General features: G+C 40.2%; 1 protein-coding gene across 2 annotated transcripts in view; it reads left to right on the forward strand.

The window, feature by feature from the left end:
* The first annotated feature begins 2,210 nt into the window (after positions 1 to 2,210).
* The window catches only part of prpf3 (PRP3 pre-mRNA processing factor 3 homolog (yeast)), a 75,956-nt gene continuing 56,092 nt past the window's right edge, over positions 2,211 to 22,074 (forward strand). The window contains exons 1-2 of one of the 2 annotated variants that reach the window (XM_060921429.1): positions 2,211 to 2,292; positions 10,620 to 10,767. In XM_060921429.1, coding sequence (XP_060777412.1) covers positions 10,623 to 10,767 — 145 coding nt within the window. In that variant the 5' untranslated portion in view covers positions 2,211 to 2,292; positions 10,620 to 10,622. The other variant, XM_060921428.1, reaches the window with a different exon arrangement.

Below are 22,074 nucleotides of genomic sequence, written 5' to 3' on the forward strand. Positions count from 1 at the left end.
CAAGGGACTCATTAAGGATGCTGCCTTAGCCCCACCCTGTTCACAATATTTATTGAACCACTGGCACAAATGATCAGATAGAATAACGCCTTAAAAGGAATTCATATAGAAAAACAAGAACACATCATAGGGCTTTTTGTGGATGACGTTATGAGGATTCTCGAAGACCCTAAGCTAATGTCGGTATTAGAAGACTTTGGTAGATACTCAGGTTATAAATTAAACACAGCAAAAACACAACTTTTCATATTAAATTACTCTCCTGGCTAAGAATTTAGAGAAAAATACAAAATCAAAATGGAATGTTAAAGTAATTAAATATCTGGGTGTGGTATTGGCAAAAAATCTCAATAAAACATTTGAAATAAATTATAATCAGATTAATAATAATATAAAGGCAGATATCAGGCAGTGGTCTGCCTTCAACCTGGATTTTGGCATACGAATTGAGGTAATCAAAATGAGTGTGTTACCAAGATTGCGATACCTTTTTCAGTTCATGTTCATGGGAGAATGACCAGCCAGTCTACGTGTTTTGTAGATTTGGAAAAGGCTTACAACCGTGTCCCCCGGGGGCTCTTGTGGGGGGCACTGCAGAAGTATGGAGTATTGGGGCCATTGCTACAAGCCATCTGGTCCTTGTACAACCAAAGTGTGAGCTGTGTCCGAATTCTCAGCACAAACACGTTCTCGGTGGGTGTTGGACTCCGCCAAGGCTGCCCCTTGTCGCTGATCCTGTTTGTAACATTCATGGATGGGATCTCAAGGCACAGCCAGTTTGGAACCTCAGAATTGCATCTCTGCTCTTTGTAGATGATGTGGTTCTGTTGGCTTCTTCAGAGTGTGACCTTCAACAAGCACTAATGAAGTAATGAACTGTTTTCACAGATGATGGTTTTCTGAAGTGTTCCTGAGCCCATACTGTGATTTCCAGTACAGACACGTGTCTGCTTTTAATGCAGTGTCGCCTGAGGGCCTGAAGATCACAGGCATCCAGTATCGGTTTTCAGCCTTGTCTCTTGCATACAGAGATTTCTCCAGAAATAGATCACGTCATCTATGTACCATAGATGACGTGATCCCCAAATTCTTTGCAGTTTTACATTGAGGAACGTTATTCTGAAATTGTTGCACTGTTTGCTTATGCAGGCTTTCACAGAGCAGTGAACCCATCCCCATCTTTACTTCTGAGAGACTCAACCTCTCTGGGATGTTCTTTTTATACCCACTCATGTTACTGACCTGTTGCCAATTAACCAAATTAGTTTTTATTAGCATTACACAACTTTTTACATCCGGGCGGCATGGTGGTGTAGTGATTAGCACTGTTGCCTCGCAGTAAGAAGGTTCTGGGTTCGAGCCCAGTGGCCGACGGGGTGCCTCTCTGTGTGGAGTTTGCACGTCTGTGTGGGTTTCCTCTGGGTGCTCTAGTTTCCCCCACAGTTTAAAGACATGCAGTTAGGTTAACATGGGGTGGCCTTGGGCTGAAGTACCCTTGAGCAAGGTACCTAACCCCTAAGTGTTCCCTGGGTGCTGTAGTATGGCTACCCACTGCTCTGGGTGTGTGCGCGCGTGTGTTCACTGCTTCAGATGGGTTAAATGCAAAGGATGAATTTCACTGTGCTTGAGTGTGCATGTGACAAATAAAGGCTTCTACTTCTTCTTCTTCTTCTTCTTCTTCAGTCTTTTGTTGCCCCATCACAACTTTCCTGAAAAGTGTTGCTGACATCAAATTCAAAATAAGCATATCTTTTTCAAAAAACAATAAAATTTCTCGGTTTCAACATTTGATATGTAGTCTTTGTACTATTTTTAATGAAATATAGGGTTTCCATTATTTGCAAATCATCAGATTCTGTTTTTTATTTACATTTTACATGGCATCCACACACAACCCCAGTTCCATAAATTTGGGACACCATGTAAAATGTAAATAAAAATGGAGACGAAAGATCTGCTGTGGCAACCCCTAATCAGGAGCAGCCAGAAGAAGAAGCTGTAAAATGTAAATAAAAAACAGAATATGACGATATATATTCTGACCAAAATTTAAGTAAAAACTTTCGTTTCCACCAGGAGCAAAAATAGTCATGGGACGTTTAACACCACAAATGGGTGTGATAGGCCGGTGTCCACAAACTGTAGGTCATGTTGACACCCCAGGACACCAGGCGGCAGCACTATCGTCACCTTTTTTTGTGACGGAACCAGTTGGTCCTTCTTACTTCCGGTTTCTTACTGCACTGCCTGAACGTTTTGTGAACGCCGTACGAACTGGAAAGTTCACCAAATGTAATTTTGCATGCATATTTTATTATTATTACATTCTATTGAGGTTCTTTATTGACGAAGCTTATAATTGAGGAAGAAGATCTGTTTGGATTTAAGACGGTAACTGAAGTTAGCTGGTAGGTTTCTGCAAATGTTTAAATTTAACTAGCTACTTGGTTTAGCATGAACATACTTTAGGCTAAACTTAACGTCACGTTAAGGGAAAGTTTAAAAGTATTACAATTAATGTACCTAAGCATTATGCAAAACAGATTGTGTCTAGCGTTTTAGCTTATATACAGCGAGCATTCACATTGGGAGGAAACGTTAAAGTAAAAAGAAAACCGAAACAACGAGCTAACAGTGTTGGTCATCACACTGATGATTACATTCTGTGCATAAATACTCAGCGTATACAGTTGTGGTCAGAAGTTTACATACACGGGCATGAATGTCAAATATCCCACCAGAAGTCTGTTGATTGCTACTAAAAGCGTCTGGTCAAGGTGAAACTTTCTAAGGACCATTTAACCAAATATTAGGTGTGCCGTATGTATAATTCTGACCCTGTATTGATTTTTAGAAAACCCAACATAAACTAAAACACATATAGGTGTTTTAATTTATGTTGGGTCATCGTGTGTGTACAGTGGAGGAAATAATTATTTGATCCTTTGCTGATTTTGTAAGTTTGCCCACTGGCAAAGATATGAACAGTCTCTCTATAATTTTAAGGGTAGGTTTATTTTAAGAGTGAGAGAATATCAAAAAGAAAATCACATTTTATAAAATATCAATTGATTTGCATTTTGTTGAATGAAATAAGTATTTGATCCCCTACTAACCATTAAGAGTTCTGGCTCCCACAGACCAATTAGACACTCCTAATCAACTTGTTACCTGCATTAAAGACAGCGGTCTTAAATTGACACCTGTCCACAGAATCAATCAGACTCCAACAGGCCTAGACATTAAGCATTTACCACTGGTGGCCCATTGGGCCAGTGGAATTGAAAAGTTACTGGCCCAAATGGAAAATGTGGTGGCCCGAATGCGCACGGTACTTGAACCACAGCTGCCGCAGGCAGCCGCTGCAAGCACCACAGGTGCTTGCACAAAGAGGGGGGTCCGGGGGCCCTCCCCTGGAAAATTTTGATTTTTCAATTCATATTCATGCATTCTGGTGCATTTTAAGGTGAAATTAATGAAAAGATTATTCGTATTTTGCTAACATTATTATATCTTTATTGTTTGTTCACATTGATATTTTATTGTTTGCATTTCTTGTCCAATCAATTTCTTAGTTACATTTAAAAATTTCCTTTGTTCTTGTTCTCTGTTCGTTTAACACATGCTGTTGATTACTGTTTTACATTAAAAATTGTTCGTATAAGTTTTAGAATAAGCCAGGTTTTGCCTCACCATGCAACTAACTTGTTTATAGGATAAGCTTTGCCTGTAACCCACCCTGTGTAATGTAGACATATTTTCCTTTTTTGTCATGGTTTCAACTTTGGCTCACCACTGTAGATATTCTAATAGAAATAGAGGTACAATGAACTTTTTATATATACACCTTTTATATAATAGCCACAAGACACACACAGGCCAGTCCCAAGTCTGGATGAAAAGTGAGGGTGGCATACTAACCCTTATCATGCTGGATTTAAATGGGCATTTTTATTGCCCATGAAGAAGTTTTATTTCTTAATTAATAAAATATCATGAGAATCACTGACAAACCATACATTTCCTGAAAGAGTGGACTTTGGGGAATAATCTAGTGAGATTTTTGCAAAGCCTTACCTGCTCGGGGGTGATTTATAACCCTAATTACCTGTTAATTAGCTAATTAACACGTATGCTCAGGTGAGCCAAAAAAGGGGTGAAATGTTGTTTTTTTAATAAGACAAGATATAAACACCAAAGTTTCAGGATAAGTCCTTGGGGGAACTAGTAGTAAATTTTTGCAAATTCAGCTCATTTGCATAAACCGTTGCCATGGCAACAGCAGATACCCTAGCAACTGGGGGTATACTGGGTTTAGCATGGTCTGGTTGTACCAGAGAGGGTCAGAATAATTATTTTTGTTGTAACGAACTAATGTAGACCTAGTTTGGCTATTTTGATAGTTTTCATCATCTTTGGATATTTGAATAATATATGGGATCAGATCTAATTGACCACATTATCTGTTGTTCTATTTCAGTCATAGCAACCAACATTTATACTTCATTCTTTAATCACTAAAAGTTGATACACGTGTAGCCATATTTCTTGGCAGTGTATCCTGAAATTTTGATATTAATATACAAAGTCTGAACGATTTTACACCATCTGAAGCTAAAGCGCGTGTCGAAATGCTGTTTTACGATTTGGCGAGTTGTAAACCGAGCGTGACGTCGCGTGCTCTGATTGGCTGCCGAGTTCAAAATGAAGCCGTTCGTTAACACCCGATAGTTAATTTATGCACAATCGTATTTAAACTGTTTACCTGGCCTTTGGCCAGGTTGGGGAGCGTGGAGTTTGAACATATTTCTATTTGAATTTCACCATTCTGATGGTCTCCTTGCCGCAATCGTCTTTGTCTACAAGATGCTATTTTCCCGCCAAAATGACACTTCCGAACAGCGCCGAACATCTCCGAAGATGCACGAAGACAACACACTCCTGCCGCGGAGCATGATGAAAACAAAGATGGTGGCCCTCGTATCGAAAAGGTGCATTTTACGAACAATTTCTTCACTATTCTGGGTAAAATATGAGTAATAAAATTTAATTTGTATCGAAAACGTACTGGCCCGCCCGGGCCACTGTTTGGCCAAATTTAGTGGCCCGAACTGGCCCGAAAGACGTAAAAAATACCACCGGGCCATCGGGCAAGTGCTAATGTCGAGCCCTGTCCAACCTCTCCAACATGGGCAAGACCAAAGAGCTGTCGAAGGATGTCAGGGACAAGATTGTAGAACTGCACAAGGCTGGACTGGGCTACAAAACCATAAGCAAGAAGCTGGGTGAGAAGGAGACAACTGTTGGTGCAACAGTTCGGAAATGGAAGAAATACAAAATGACCATCAGTCGACCTCGGTCTGGGGCCCCATGCAAGATCTCACCTCGTGGGGTATCAATGATCACGAGAAAGGTGAGAGATCAGCCTAGAACTACACGGTAGGAGCTTGTTAATGAGCTTAAGGCAGCTGGGACCACAGTCACCAAAAAAACCATTGGTAACACATTACGCCGTAATGGATTAAAATTCTGCAGTGCCCACAAGGTCCCCCTGCTCAAGAAGGCACATGTGCAGGCCCGTCTGAAGTTTGCCAATGAACACCTGAATGGTTCTGAGAGTGATTGGGAGAAGGTGCTGTGGTCAGATGAGACCAAAATCGAGCTCTTTGGCATTAACTCAACTTGCCGTGTTTGGAGGAAGAAAAATGTTGACTATGACCCGAAGAACACCATCCCCACTGTCAAGCATGGAGGTGGAAACATTATGCTTTGGGGGTGTTTCTCTGCTAAGGGCACAGGACTACTTCACCGCATCAACGGAAGAATGGACGCAGCCATGTACCGTAAAATCCTGAGTGATAACCACCTCCTCTCTGTCAGGACACTGAAAATGGGTCGTGGATGGGTTTTCCAGCATGACAATGACCCAAAACATACAGGTCATGGAGTGGCCAAGCCAGTCTTAACCTTAATCCCATAGAAAACCTATGGAGGGAGCTGAAGCTCCGAGTTGTGAAGCGACAGCCTCAAAACCTTAATAATCTAGAGATGATCTGCAAAGAGGACTGGACCAAAATTCCTCCTGACGTGCTCAAACCTGGTCATCAACGACAAGAAAAGTCTGACCGCTGTGCTTGCCAACAAGGGTTTTGCCACCAAATACTAAGTCTTGTTTGCTAGAGGGTTCAAATACTTATTTCACTCAAAGAAATGCAAATCAGTTTATATCTTTTATATGAAGTTATTTTCTGGATTTTCTTTTTGATGTTTTGTCTCTCACAGTTAAAATAAACCTACCATTAAAACTGTGGAATGTTCACTTCTTTGTCAGTGGACAAACTTACAAAATCAGCAAGGGATCAAATAATTACTTCCTCCATACACATCTATCTATCTATCTATCTATCTATCTATCTATCTATCTATCTATCTATCTATCTATCTATCTAAAATATATAATACACACATTTGTGTGTGTGAGATATATACACACAGAGCGCGCGTGTGTATAATATAATGCATGTGCAGGCATGCACACCCTGATTCTTAAAAAAAAAAGTTGGGAAGCTGTATAAAACGGAATAAAAATGGAATGCAATATTGTGCAAATACTTTTTGATGTACAGTGGGGCAAAAAAGTATTTAGTCAGCCACCAATTGTGCAAGTTCTCCCACTTAAAAAGATGAGAGGCCTGTAATCATCTTTACCTCATCATAGGTACACTTCAACTATGAGAGACAGAATGGGGGGAAAGAATCCAGGAAATCACATTGTAGGATTTTTAATGAATTAATTGGTAAATTCCTCGGTAAAATAAGTATTTGGTCACCTCCAAACAAGCAAGATTTCTGGCTCTCACAGACCTGTAACAACTTCTTTTAAGAGGCTCCTCTGTCCTCCACTCGTTACCTGTATTAATGGCACCTGTTTGAACTCATTATCAGTATAAAAGACACCTGTCCACAACCTCAAACAGTCACACTCCAATCTCCACTATGGCCAAGATCAAAGAGCTGTCAAAGGACACCAGAAACAGAATTGTAGACCTGCACCAGGCTGGGAAGACTGAATCTGCAATAGGTAAGCAGCTTGGTGTGAAATCAACTGTGGGAGCAATTATTAGAAAATGGAAGACATACAAGACCACTGATAATCTCCCTCGATCTGGGGCTCCACGCAAGAGCTCACCCCGTGGGGTCAAAATGATCACAAGAATGGTGAGCAAAAATCCCAGACCCACATGGGGGGACCTAGTGAATGACCTGCAGAGAGCTGGGACCAAAGTAACAAAGGCTACCATCAGTAACACACTATGCCGCCAGGGACTCAAATCCTGCAGTGCCAGACGTGTCCCCCTGCTTAAGCCAGTACATGTCCAGGCCCGTCTGAAGTTTGCTAGAGAGCATTTGGATGATCCAGAAGAGGATTGGGAGAATGTCAGATGAAACCAAAATAGAACTTTTTGGTAAAAACTCAACTTGTCGTGTTTGGAGGAAAAAGAATGCTGAATTGCATCCAAAGAACACCATACCTACTGTGAAGCATGGGGGTGGAAACATCATGCTTTGGGGCTGTTTTTCTGCAAAGGGACCAGGACGACTGATCCGTGTAAAGGAAAGAATGAATGGGGCCATGTATCGTGAGATTTTGAGTGAAAACCTCCTTCCATCAGCTAACAGAACTTTGAATGAGCTGAAGACATCAAATTCAGAATTTTATTTTTACAAAAAACAAAGTTTCAGTTTGAAAATAAAATAGCTAATGCCTTTTTTTTTTTTTTAAACATGAACCATTAGGGAAGTAACATGAGTTCATTGCAATATTGATTCACCACTCCATCCCACCCCCAAAAAACACACACGCGCGTGCACAAATCAATGCCAGGTTTCCATTGCAGAAGCAATATTTTAGAAATTTATGACAACTGGCAATGGTTTGTATTTCCATTGATTTGTGATTTAAAGCTGGGTTTTTTTTTTTTAAACAGAAAGGTAGTGTTTCCATTTGGTCATGTCATTTGAAAAATGTTCCATTGACAATTTTGTGATGTATTGCTTTCAAGAATCATCTGGAAAAACCACCTCAGATGAACATAACTTTTTTTTTTTTTGGGCAATATTTAAGGTGTTTTTTTTTTTAATTCATGTTTCTCCATTACTTTTTATTTATTTATTTAAGTTCGCATTTGCGCATTAAACGCAGGCTTGTAGTAATCTAGTCCAGGACTCGTGCCCTAATTTTAAGGACTGATGACTCAGACTTGTGCATTATCTGCATAAGGACTCAGCAATTGGGGACGAGGACTCAGATTTTTTTTTTCTTTATCTTTTGTAACATGCTGTAATGATTTGGCGTAAGATATTTATTTCTACATTTTTTACACTAATTTCGTGCAAGAGTGTCCCACTTGCATGCCTTGGCATGTGTATCAGACACTCGGGTGTGCTCCAAGCAGCTTGCGCTGTAAACGACTCCTCTACGCAGGATTGAGGTGCAAACGGCGTGCTGATATAAAAACTGTGAAAACACACTTTGCAAAGTATTGAGTTGCATTGCTGACACATTACCGAGCCTTGTTTCCTGATTTCCTGTTTCTTGTTTCTGATTCTGCCGAGTCTACAATAGCCTGTTTGTGCCTCGCTAAACCTGTTGCCTGTTTCACTGTTGTACGATTTTGCCTGCCGTGCTGGGGGAGGTTTCCCAATAATGTTGCCCTTTAGGGCTAAAGAGAGAGTTGAGACACTTTCTTCAGCAACGAATGTTGTCTCTGTACATGGTTTTCCCGAACTCACTTGTCAGAAGGAGTCTTAATAGCAACATTACGAAGGGCTTCTTTATGTGCGTCCCCGATATAGGTGTTCGTTTTTTACGAAAAAACAAAGTGTTTAAAATGTTAAAATATTGTATTGTCATTAAGCATTAAATATATAATGTGGTATTTTGTTTACTGTTTTTGTTTTTACTTCTGTAAAGCACATTGAACTGCCATTGTGTATGAAATGTGCTATATAAATAAACTTGCCTTGCCTTGGTAATTAATTGAAACTATTTTACATTTTTGGGCAGTATTTATTATTCCAAGTATTTTTTAAATTAAATGAATAAATGTTCACATGAAAGAATGAGTGAATAATAAACTAAAATCAAATGGTGTGGTTGGAGTAGTGGACTCGACTCAAATATATATATATATATATATATATATATATATATATATATATATATATATATTTTTTTAATTGACTTTGACTTGACTCGGATTTGAACACTGGGGACTTGAGACTGGACTCAGACTCTAGGTTTAGTGACTCGACTACAACACTGATTAAACATGTAAATGGAAACATGACTTGAAAAAAGATGGGAAATGAGCATTTCCATCACATTGGGAGAAAGACTGACCTGTAGGTGTATTTTGGGGTAATAATTCATATTGATATAGTCTAGTGTTAATTTCCGGAACTTGTATGCAAAATGTATAATGTCAGAAAAAGTCTGGTAATATAATCAGCAGGGTTTCCGCTGCCGCTAGTCATTGGCAGACGTAATCCATCAGTGACAAAGAGAAAATTACGAGCAGTCATCAGTCACGAATGTATGTCATCTTTATCATAAATCATCTTTTCTAGAAATCGCTCCATAAATCCCTCTGCTTGCTGAAATCCAACCCCAGTGAAGAGACTGTGTGAAGCCAGAGTGTAAACAATGAGCATGTGCTTGTGACCAATAAAAATTGACTACACATAATGACCAAGTCGGCGCCAAGCTTTTGACAAATCGCGATGCATATTAATCGGCCTGGTATGGTGGTGTAATTACCTCTGTGTGTACCAAACAATGGTGCAGTCGAAACTGACGAAGTTTTTTGGGCGGGCTTCTTCAAGCACTGAAGATGATTTAAAGCGAGACTGCCTTTTGATTTCATAAAATCGGTAAAATTTAGTTGCCTCTGAAATTTGGTCATTGTGATGTTTATTTCTGTAATATCTCACAAAATATCAGGCCATTCTGTGGCTGGGAAGTTATTTAATTTGAGGGCATTCCCTAGCAAATACTGTACATGAAATTGCCCACTTCGCACAGTCAGAGGAAGCCTATGCGCAGGTTTACCTTGACCGTGCACTGACAGTTACATCGTGTCACTAAACAAACAGTTGATCACACCATGGGGCTCACTGGCTGCCAGTATTTATTAGTTTGGTCCTGCATTTCCTTTCCTTTGCAACATCTTTTCTTACCATGTCGGTACTGTAACTAAGAAAAAATAAGAAAAAGTGAAGAATACGACTTGATTTTTCAAGGAGAAAAGTGGAGAATATTTTTTAGAACCCAGGGGGGAACCCTGAATCAGAATAAACATCACTGGGTATTGGCAGTGTAATTTTGTGTAGAGACAGTTAATTGGGATTACAAACAGGCTATGATGTTAGAAACAGTAGCAGTGTGAAGCACCAGTGCAAAATGTAACTTCAGACTGTCTTAATTATCACCATAAACTATTCATTGATTGGTAAAGCATTCAGAAGTAACTGTCACGACCCAAATTGAACAGTGCTGTTATTTATATGAAAAAAATCAGCATGCATCTAATATTCTCCCTCACCCCCACTCTCTTCAGATCATGTCTTTGCCCAAGCGGGAGGTGGAGGAGTTGCGGCCCTGGGTGGAGCACACAGTGAAGAAGGTGTTGGGTTTCTCAGAACCCACTGTGGTCACTGCGGCTTTGCACTGCGTAGGCAAAGGTCTGGACAAAAGGAAGACAACAGGTACAAGTCCACATCTGTCCACTACACTCACTAGCCACTTTTAATAGGAACTTGCTTTTGATTCTAATGCCGCTTTTCCACTACAAACGCGGCTGAGCCGTGCCGAGTCGAGCTGAGTCGAGCTGAGCGGGGCTGTTGGAGTTGCATTTCGACTACAACCGCGCTGAACCGTGCTGGCTGGAAGTGGGTGGACACATTGGGTGGAGTTAGCGAAAGTGGGTGGACGTCATGTGATGCCGTTAAGCAGCGCAAACAGTGACATCAGTGACAGTGGCGGAACAAGTCAGAGCCGGGCCGGGGGCGGGGCAAATGACCGGACCCTTTATTAAAGCTTATCATAACATCATTTTAGGCTACAAAATGTCCGCAACTGCGGTGTTTACCAATTTCAACACTACCGGGTGCAACTATGTTATTTAGTACATCAAGTCCTTCAAACGAACATGTAACTCAGAAACAAAAAAACATTAGGATACTGTACATGGCTCATAATAAAACATCAATAGCCTATACTGCGCACATTATTTGAAGGGCATACGAATGAGCGCTCAGAGGTTGCAACGCTGACAGGAAGAGTCAGAAATAAAAGGAGGGCGGTGCAAACCTCACTGAATGCACTGTGTTTACCAATTTCAACACTCCGGGGTGCAACTATGTTATTTTGTACATTAAGTCCTTCAAACGAACATGTAACTCAGAAACAAAAAAACATTAGGCGACATACTGTACATGGCTCATAATAAAACATCAATAGCCTACTGCGCACATTATTTGAAGGGCATACGACGAGCCTTGCGCTCCGCGAACTCGTCCACGATGCTCTATGTCACTGATTCAGTGATCTCTTAAGCGGTAGTCTCACGACCCGAATAGTAAACAATAAACATGGAGGACATGGAGTCGTTAGTGTTGCTGGTCTTGGTGCTGTGGCTTGTTGTCACCGACAACGCCAACAGATACTGGCAAGAGCGTATAGATGAGGCGCATAAGGCTTCAGAAATTCTCGTAATTCATAATTATTCTTCTTCCGGGTTTGCGGTGTTTACAGATCCCAGCGCGCTCGCGGGGCGTGTGTGGGCATGTGAGGACACTCCTCCTCACCAATCAGTGCACGGGGGAGTGTCTGCTCACGCCCCCAACCTCAGTCGGCACGGCTTGGCTCGCTTCAGCCCCACTCCAAAACGGTGCGAGTTTTAGGGGCTAAGCAGGGCTGAAGCGAGCTGAGTCGTGCTGGTTTTTGGTAGTCGAAACGCGAGCCGTGTCGGGCTGAAGTGAGCTGAAGTGAGCTGAAAAAGGGTAGTGGAAAAGGGCCATAAGATTCCTGTTCTGGCAGGAGTGGAACCCAATGTGGTCATCTGCTGTTGCATGTTGAGATGCTTTTCTGCTCACCACGGTTGTAAAGAGTGATACGAGTTACTCTGTTCTGTTCTTCCTGGCAGCTTGAACCAATCTGGCCATTTTCCTCTGACCTCTCTTATCAACAAGACGTTTCCACCCACAGAACTGTCACTCACTCAAAGGTTTTTGTTTTTTGTCCCATTCTGTGTAAACTCTAGAGACTATTGTGTGTGTGAACCCCAGGAGATCAACAGTTTCTGAAATACTCAAACCAGTCTATCGGGCACCAACACCCATGCCATAGTGAAAGTCACAGAGATCGCAATTTTTCCCATTCTGATGTTTGAAGTGAACATTAACTGAAGCTCTTGATTTGTATCGGCATGTTTTTTTTGCCTTGTGCTGCTGTTAAAGGATTGACTGATTTGATAACTGCATAAAACGGTGGATCTGTGGGTATACCTAATAAAGTGGCTGGTGAGTGTATGTAAAACTCACAGAATGATGGCCCAGGTGTTAGGGACAGTATTGGATCCAATATGCATTAACCCAGCATGGGTTATTTTGCCCGGTGAAGTTTGGTTAGGATCAGGGTTCGACATTAACAGTCTTCTGACTGTCCGGGACAACTAAATGTTTGGTTCAGACAAGTCAAATCCACATCTCCTTGTCTGATGGGACAAGTTGAATTATTCCCAACTCTCCTGGCAGTTCCAGGAGTTTCCTGCATGTTGATAGCAGCTCCCTGATGCCCGCAAATTAAATACAGTATCCCCAGAATGTAGAGCAAGAGAGAGAGAGTGCCTCTTGATTGCTCAGTCTTGTTCAGTAGACCCATTTAGTTTTCTGTGTGGGTGGGCTTTACGTCTTCTCTTCCAGACCAGAAGTCCATGTATGCGGGAGCGTCATGGCAGAGTGCCCCAAAAAACGAAAAAGCAAAACCCACTTCACCTCAGACTACACGAAAGTGTACCCTTGCATAATAATAGGGGTAAAAAAAAAAATGACTGTGTTGCACGCTATACTGTCTGTAACAGTGACTTGAGCATTGCCCATGGCGGGTTAAACGATTGTAAAAGATATGTTGAGGTGAGTTTAACAGTGTCATTTGTTCATGTGCCATATTATTTATATGAGCTGGCTTGCTGCTAAGGCTACATAAGGTCAAACTCCTTGAAGACTTGCTTAAAGTTGCAATAGAATATAAAAAATGAGTTAAATCATAGTAATAAGCAGTTTACATAAATAGTGTAAGTAGTTTATATATTTTGTCTCACTTTCTACATATAGGCCTACCAATTTGGTTGACAGGCTAGAGAAAATTATTCAACAAAGTATTACATATAGCCGCCCCAGACAACATGGTGTCTTGCAAAAGTATTCATCCCCCTTAATGTTTGTTCTGTTTTGTTGCGTTCCAAGCTGGAATTAAAATTGATTGTTGGGGCTTAGCACCAAGTGACTTACACAATATGTCTACCACTTTAAAGGTGCAACTTTGTTTTATTGTGGCACAATAATTAAGATGAAAAAACAGAAATTTGGAGTGTGCATAGGTGTTCACCCCCTTTCGTATGACATCCCTAAATAAGAGCTGGTCCAACCAGTTAAAGGTAGACTGCCTTTCAGGTTTTTCAAGTTTAGGTCATAAAATTAATTTTCTGTGACACCCAATTATTTTTGTTTAGTGGACTGAAAGCTACTGAATTCGAATCACAAACTTCTAATTTTATTAGGTTTTTTAAAATGGAACAATTAATGAGTTTAGGGCCATGTGGCCCCAAATTCTCCGCTAATTTTCTTGCTTCACCATGACCCAATTCAAGATACTGTGTCATGTATCATGTGGTAAGCTTTCCCTATTCACGCAAGGTATTGTGGGTCATTCCGCTAGGGCTGCACAATATATCGAAAAAGTATCGATATCGCGATATCATAGTTTGCGATACACATACCGCAAAAATTAGTTAAATTTCGATAAAAGGCACATTTTTCTGTGCCGTCCAATCACATTTGAATGTCAACAAGCACCGCGGGATAACTCCGCCCCCTGTTGCAAAACAAGTAAAAGCCTCGTGGTGATGGCAGAAGGCGGGAGCAAGTGTGGTGAGACAAACTTGTGTGAGGAGGAACTGGTTTCCAAAAAAAAAAAAATGCACGTCTGCTATTTGGAAGTACTTTGGATTCAGGAGGGATGACGTACTGCAAACTCGGGTACTTTGCAAGACATGTACCTGTAAAACAGTGTTGGGGCGGCTCACTGGGACAAACACTGCTGTACAGAAGCATAAAAACATAAAACCGCGCTCTCTCTCTCTCTCTCTCTCTCTCTCTCTCTCTCTCTCTCTCACACACACACACTACCTCTCACACACTACCGCTCGCTCACTCACACACACTACCTCTCTCTCTCTCTCTCTCTCACACACACACACACACACACACACACACACACACACACACACACACACTACCGCTCGCTCACTCACACACGCTACCGCTCTCTCTCTCACACACACACACACACACACACACACACACACACCACTGCTCTCTCACCCGCATGTGTTATTAACAGATTGTGTTTGAGTTTATGGTGAATCTGTGTCGCTCACCTTCATCTCCCGGGAGCCGCTGAAATTGCCATTTTGAATGCTTTATGTTAATGTAATGTAGTTTTCAGTTTTTTGTTTACTTCAACTTAAGACATTTTCTGCTGCGCTCACAAAAATTAAGAGATTTAAAGATGATTATTGTTGCACCATTGCAGGTGTACACCATTGTACACCATTGCAGGTGTAGCCATGTTTTTCCAATGAAAAATAATGTTGGAATGGAAGCGATGCATTGGGTGTTTTTTTTAAATGCTAGATACAGGGCAGAACGGCGAGTAGAGGTAAGAAAAACATTATATATTTAATTATCGTGATACATATCGATATCGAGATATTCAGTCATGTTATCGAATATCGCATATTTTTCTGATATCGTGCAGCCCTACATTCCACGTCAATTCAACCGGGGCCCGCGCACTTAGGTCTCAAATTCTGAAAAAATCACTAGATGTACCCATGTTACCTAGGATAAACACTAAATTTATTTGAATGTAAGATCTGCAAAATTTGAGCCTCCTACATGGTTTAGTTCTTGAGCTATGGGCTTGTGAACTTTGACAAAAAAAAAAAAGAGTCTGAACAAAATTGACACCCCCCTCCCCCAGTAAAACTGGCTGTAACATGGAAAGTTCCATGATACAGCCAGTTTTACTGGGGGAGGGGGGTGTCAATTTTGTTCAGACTCTTTTTTTGTGTCAAAGTTCACAAGCCCATAGCTCAAGAACTAAACCATGTAGGAGGCTCAAATTTTGCATGCTGGTACATAAATAGGAATAGTATGTAGCAAAACTGTCATTTTGGGTCTGCATGATCCTGCATGGTCATAGCACTCCCTCAAAGATGATCAAAATTTTATTGGGGTTTTTGGCTGTGCTCTGTTTAGGCCTTCAGAAGACATATTTTTACCCAACATAGGCTCTTGATTTTTTTTCCCTAATTGAGAAGTAGAAACACACTCAAAAAAAGCAATAAACAGAAAGGAAACTCTATCAGTGTTTGAACAGAAGACCTCACAAGTCTGACAAATCATTTTGGATGTCATTTTCAGAGCACCGTAACACCTTGTGGGAATGTGTGCAGATTTTTTAAATATTTTTTCTTTATTCTCCATGATCCCTTCTTTTTAAAAACACCAATTTGGCTTGTCTTACTCGAATCTTTCTTTATTTTCCACCCTGAACATGGACAAAATGCACCATTGACAGCAATATGTTTTCTATAACGTTATTTACTCTTTACATTAATGTTATAGAAAACATATTGCTCTCAATGGTGCATTTTGCCCATGTTCAGGGTGGAAAATAAAAAAGAAAGATTCGAGTAAGACAAGCCAAATTGGTGTTTTTAAAAAGAAGGGATCATGGAGAATAAAGAAAAAAATATTTAAAAAATCTGCGCACATTCCCACAAGGTGTTACGGTGCTCTGAAAATGACATCCAAAATGATTTGTCAGACTTGTGAGGTCTTCTGTTCAGACACTGATAGAGTTTCCTTTCTGTTTATTGCTTTTTTTGAGTGTGTTTCTACTTATCTCAATAAGGGAAAAAATCAAGAGCCTATGTTGGGTAAAAATATGTCTTCTGAAGGCCTAAACAGAGCACAGCCAAAAACTTCAATAAAATTTTGATCATCTTTGAGGGAGTGCTATGACCATGCAGGATCATGCAGACCCAAAATTACAGTTTTGCTACATACTATTCCTATTTACCGTATGTACCAGCATGCAAAATTTGAGCCTCCTACATGGTTTAGTTCTTGAGCTATGGGCTTGTGAACCTTGACAAAAAAAAAAAAAAGTCTGAACAAAATTGACACCCCCCTCCCCCAGTAAAACTGGCTGTAACATGGAAAGTATACATCTTACATTCAAATAAATTTACAATGTTTCTCCTAGGTAACATGGGTACATCTGGTGATTATATATATATTTTTTTTCCGGAATTTTTTGAGGCCCAAGTGCTCGGGCCCTGGTTGAATTGACGTGGAATGACCCTTGTGGGATACAAATTTGAAACAGGAGAGAAAAATGGAGGGCATGACTGAAACATGAAAGACTGACGACAGTAACGGAAAGTGAGAAGAAAAGACATTCTATTGTGAAGTAAAGGAAACGCAGGACCAAACTAATAAATATTGGTGGTCAGCGAGCACCTCGGTCTGATCAGCTGTTCGTTTAGTGACAAAATGATTTAACGGTCAGTGCACAGTCAAGGTAAACCTGTAGATGGCAGTAATGCAACACTGGATGCCAGCTGCTGTCAAACCCAAAAGAAGAAGAAAAATAAGGTAAGCATGTGCACATGGAATTCCTCTGTCTGTTTGACTGTGTGAAGCAAGTGATTTCATGCACATTTGAGGTTTGAGACTGAGTTGAAGGTTCATGTTCCAGCAGGACAATGACCCTAAACATACTGCTAAAGCTACACTGGAGTGGTTTAAAAGGAAACATTTAAAATGTCTTGGAATGGCCTAGTCCAGGGCTTTTCAAAGTGTGGGGCGCGCCCCCCCTGGGGGGCGCCAGAGTTCTTCGGGGGGGGTGCAACGTGAGGGACAAAATGGATCTATTTTTAGTACCTAAAGCTACAGGGAGTGAGGAGACGGCCAAGCAAAAAAACAGAGCCTCCAGGATGTTGCGATTTGCAACTTCAGCGCAAATTCAACCAATCCCCACAAATTCAGGGCGGTGTTGCAGTTATATCCAATCACCGCAACTTTCCCGCAAATTTGACCAATCGTTGGCGTCGTCTTGAGGTGACATCGACAAACTACCTTCCGCCTTACTTCCGGATGTCTATGTTCAAGAGAAGCAGCATGCGCGCAGTGTTGCCAGATTGGCGGTTTCAAGTGCATTTTGGCGGGTTTTGAATATATTTTGGACTGGAAAACGTTAGCAGTATCTGGCAACATTGCATGATGTGCGAGTCAGTGTTTATGTAGGCTTAAATTCTGTTACTGAAAGTGTGTTATGTTTACAGTGAAGGACTGTGTGCACTTTATTTTTTTTTTTACTTAATACAAGAAATTAATGGATGCCAACATTTTTGCCAAAATGGTATTTTATTTTCCATTGTTTAGGCAGCTTCAGCATCATACTGTGAGATTCTGTTCAAATTGTTTTTCTTCTTCTATGAAGCCTGAGCCATTTATTTTATTAGTTTATAATTATTGTTTAATTTAGTCTTCAGGAGAGACTGCCTGCACACAGTACTAGTATTAATAGTTTTTTTTCTTACATGAAAGCTGAGGCATTTATATTATATTTTAAGGTAACTTCATGTTGTGCTGTGAGGTTCTATGCACTTTCACTTTTGAACCAACAGGTGCATTTGGATAAGTAAAGCCTATTTTCCTGCATTTTTGTAGTCCTGGTAATCTTTTATATTGGTAAAGTTGTTTATAGGACCATTTCTCAGTGTCTGTTTTTTTAATCAATAGTTTTTCAGTAATAACTTAATATTTAACATATCACTCAATTTTAATCACAAAAAGAAAATCGCAACAATTTCTCGCAACTTTCACTTCCTCCCGCAATGTAATCGCAACAAAAACCTAAACACCGCAACTTTCATCGCAATTTTTTTGGAAACCCCCACAACATCAGACATTTTAGCCTGCAACAATCACAAAAAAGGCCCGCGGAATCCTGGGGGACTGGAAAAAGAAGGAAGTATGACCACGATTATTTAAAGTTTGGATTTTCATGGACTGGATCTGAAGATGCTCCACTGCCACAGTGTGTTGTCTGCCAAGAGGTGCTAGCTAACGATGCTATGAGATGTTTAAAATGTGTAAAACAAGATGTTTTAAAAAGCACAGATGTTTAAAATGTGAAAAAGAAAAAATAATGTGTACAACAACCATTTTTTTTTTAAACACGAATGGAACATTAAGTATAGCAACAACAAAAATTGTAAGGGGGGGCGCTGTTGTTTATTTGCTCTCTGAGGGGGGGCTGACTCTCCCACACTTTGAAAACCCCTGGCCTAGTCAAAGCCCACACCTCAATCCAATTGAGAATCTGTGACATAACTTGAAGATTGCTGTACACCAAAGCAACCCATCTGACTTGAAGGAGTTGGAGCAGTTTTACCTTGAGGAATGGGCAAACATCCCAGTGGCAAGATGTGCTAAGCTAATAGAGACGTACGCCAAGAGACTTGCAGCAAAGTATTGGGGTGGGGGGGATACCTATGTATGCTCCAGATTTGTTTTCATCTTTTAATTATTTTTTGTATTACAATTTAAAAAAAAAAAATCACCTTTTAAAGTGGTTGGCATGCTGTGTAAATCAAATGGTGCTGACCCCCCAAAAATGAATTTTAAATCCAGCTTGTAATGTGACAAAACAGGACAAACACCAAGGGGGATGAATACTTTTGCAAGACACTGTAGTAATGATATCTCATGCGTTTATTTTTTTCGGGACCACATCTTTCAGGGATTGTTAAATCACCAAAACCAATTTTTTTATCGTAATTATTCCAGCGTTGCATCAACAAAACTAGTTCAGTCATCTCGGTGGTCCGGCTGTGTTATTGTTTCCAAAATTCCGGGGAAGCTGAGTACAGCAGGTGCATGTGTAAAAATAACCACGTTTTATTATGTGGCACGAGCTACTTCCTTATAAAGCGTGTGCTCTGATTGGTTCCTTGGCGGGCAGAATTTTCCCGTAATGCCTGTGGGCGATTACGAACTTTCAACAAAAAAAGATGAATTGGAAATCAAAATGGAATCATGAATGGCTGAAACACACAAGACAAACAAGAGTCACTGAATTATTCAAGAAATGAGCAACGAAGAGCATTCAGAAACTGCTAACCACTAACAGAAATTCAGTTTTGAAACTGCTGGCCATTTTATTCTATGTAGGGGCTTGGCCAGGGTTGGGAGTGTTTTTCTGAAAGTAGGGAGTGTAATTTGGTTGTGAAAATTTGAAAATTTCATCTTTTTTGGCGCAATCTGGTGACTTCTGGAGCTGCAATTGAGCCTTAAAAAGAAATTAAAGAAAGCATTAATTTTAAGTGTGAATATTTTATTAGGAATTTAATGCATTTTATTTGCTAACTTAAAATGTTATCACAAAGTTTAAGTTTAGTTTCTTATTCATTAACCAGAACTTTACAGATCACTATCAATAAAATCTACAAATTCCTGCAATGAAAGCAGAAACCTTAAATTATAACCTAGTGCACTTAATGGTCGGAGGTGAAATGTAGAATATCAACTTTATTGTCTAGAAGAACGACCCAAAAAGCAAATTCAAACTTCCTAGTGTCTAATTCGCACCCTAAAATTAAATAAAACGGTTAAAATATACTGTTTTGCCCAATTTCCGAAAGTTTGTTTACATCTCATTTGTGCGCACTTTCACCGCCAGGGGACAGTCGTCGTGACTTCATTCAAGGCAAACAGACTGGAAGCAGTTCTTTGTTTACTTGTGAACCAAGCACATGTGTACGGACAGCCATTTTGAATCCTCATTCAAGGCTGTAATGCAAATTGCTTCCTTTTCAGTATACAAGTGCACTTCCATGGCAGGGAAAAACACTACATTTTGCTGCCTATGTAGTCCCCTATTTATACAAATAGGAGTCATTCAGGATTCAGATGGCTGGGTTTTTGCTCGGTGTTTTTGCTCGACCCGAGTTCTACAGTAGGCTAGGCTAGGCCGTCTGCTTTTAATCAGGGCTTTGAACCGGTTCAAGGAACGAAAACGAAAACCGGGAACTTTTTCTATTTCACATGGAACAGAAACGAAACCAGAAACTTTATTATTTTTTATGTTCCGGAACAGAAACGCTTATTAAAAATAATGGTAACCGGTTAATACCGGTTTTTATTTCGTTCCTCAAAGTTTCTGTAGCCTACAAATAGTCATTCTTCTCCTGCGCAAGTTTCTATGACCCGCTGGGGTTCACTTCCTGTGTGACGTTCGCTGATTGAATGGAGAGAGCGGGAAGGTGGACTGCTAGTGAGTAAGTGCATTAGAGTGTCTGAGCAAAGAAGAGCCTGAACGATGCAACCTCCCTATTGGCTGTTTGTAAAAATGTATCAGTTGTTGCCCTTCCCACGGGAATCATCGCGGGCTCGAGAGACGAGACCTGACGAGTTAGTTCGTTGGTAGCAGAACAAAATGTCTGGACACAAATCGGGTTTTCAGAAAAGGAAAGAAAATAAACGGAGGGTCGAAAATACAAAAAAGGAGGCAGAAAATGCAAAACGAGTTTTAAGGTAGGACAAATGGTTACTTTTCTGAGGTGGCCCGCCGTGGCTGCCTGCAGGCTTATTTATTATAGCCCATTTAGTTAAAATAGTTGATATAAAATGTTTATAGTTATAGTTATGTGATGGTTGTCCTGATTTAGACTGTTTTTTTTTTTTTTTTTTTTTTTTGGGGGGGGGGGGTTGCACGATGTTGCACCCGGGTCCAGATTAGGGCAGAACCGGCCCTGGCTACATTTCAGCTGTAGTTTATGAATGTATGTATTTGCATAGATGTGTACTTCCAATATGGCGCCTAACAAAATCTCGCGGCGCGGTGACGTCATGCGGTAGCCCTCTGTAGGGCCTGACTAGCCTTTGGTAACACACTAAACGAATTCTCTTTCATTTTTGGCACTTTTTCTGTTTGTGTAGATGGGAAGACATACTGAGAATCCAAATCGCCAACATTTGAAATAATAATTGTTTTGAATTATTTCTTGTCTTATTTAATGAAGGTTGTAATAGAATTAGCCTACATTTGGCTTAAGCTGGATGAGACAGAGACATAATTTTATAGCCATTTGTTAAACAGCTGACAGGGAACGTAATTAACCGTTCCGGGAACGAAATTTTTTTTGTTCTAACCGGTTCGGGAACGTCTGTTTAATGGTGGAACCCAAAACCGGAAACGTTAAAATTCCGTTTCTGTTCGGAACGAACCAATAGGAAAAAAATTCCGGTTCAAAGCCCTGCTTTTAATGGAAGTAGCCTAGCCTAGGACGTTATTTTCACGTTATTTCTTGATAAGGTGTTTTCACGTTATTACATGAAAATATCATGAAATATCGCTTCCGTAGATCATAACTCGAACTCTCGCGATATTTATTTTTTTTATTCGTTTAAAGATTTAAAACACTTATTTTATTATGATGTGTGGTATAAAGGATTCTGTGCCAAAATACTATTTTGTAAGATGTTTACTTGTGTTAATTTTTTCGAACAAAATAAAAAAAAAAAAATTAAGAAAAGAAAAAAAAAAACTTTCCTACCTACCGACCTTATTTTAGTATTTCATGTTACCGGAAACATACTATTTTTTTTTTTTTTTTTGGGCTTTACTTTTCTTTTTCAATGTTAACAGACAATTTG

This window comes from Neoarius graeffei, chromosome 5 (assembly GCF_027579695.1).
Source record: "Neoarius graeffei isolate fNeoGra1 chromosome 5, fNeoGra1.pri, whole genome shotgun sequence".
NCBI classification, from domain to species: Eukaryota; Metazoa; Chordata; class Actinopteri; order Siluriformes; family Ariidae; genus Neoarius; species Neoarius graeffei.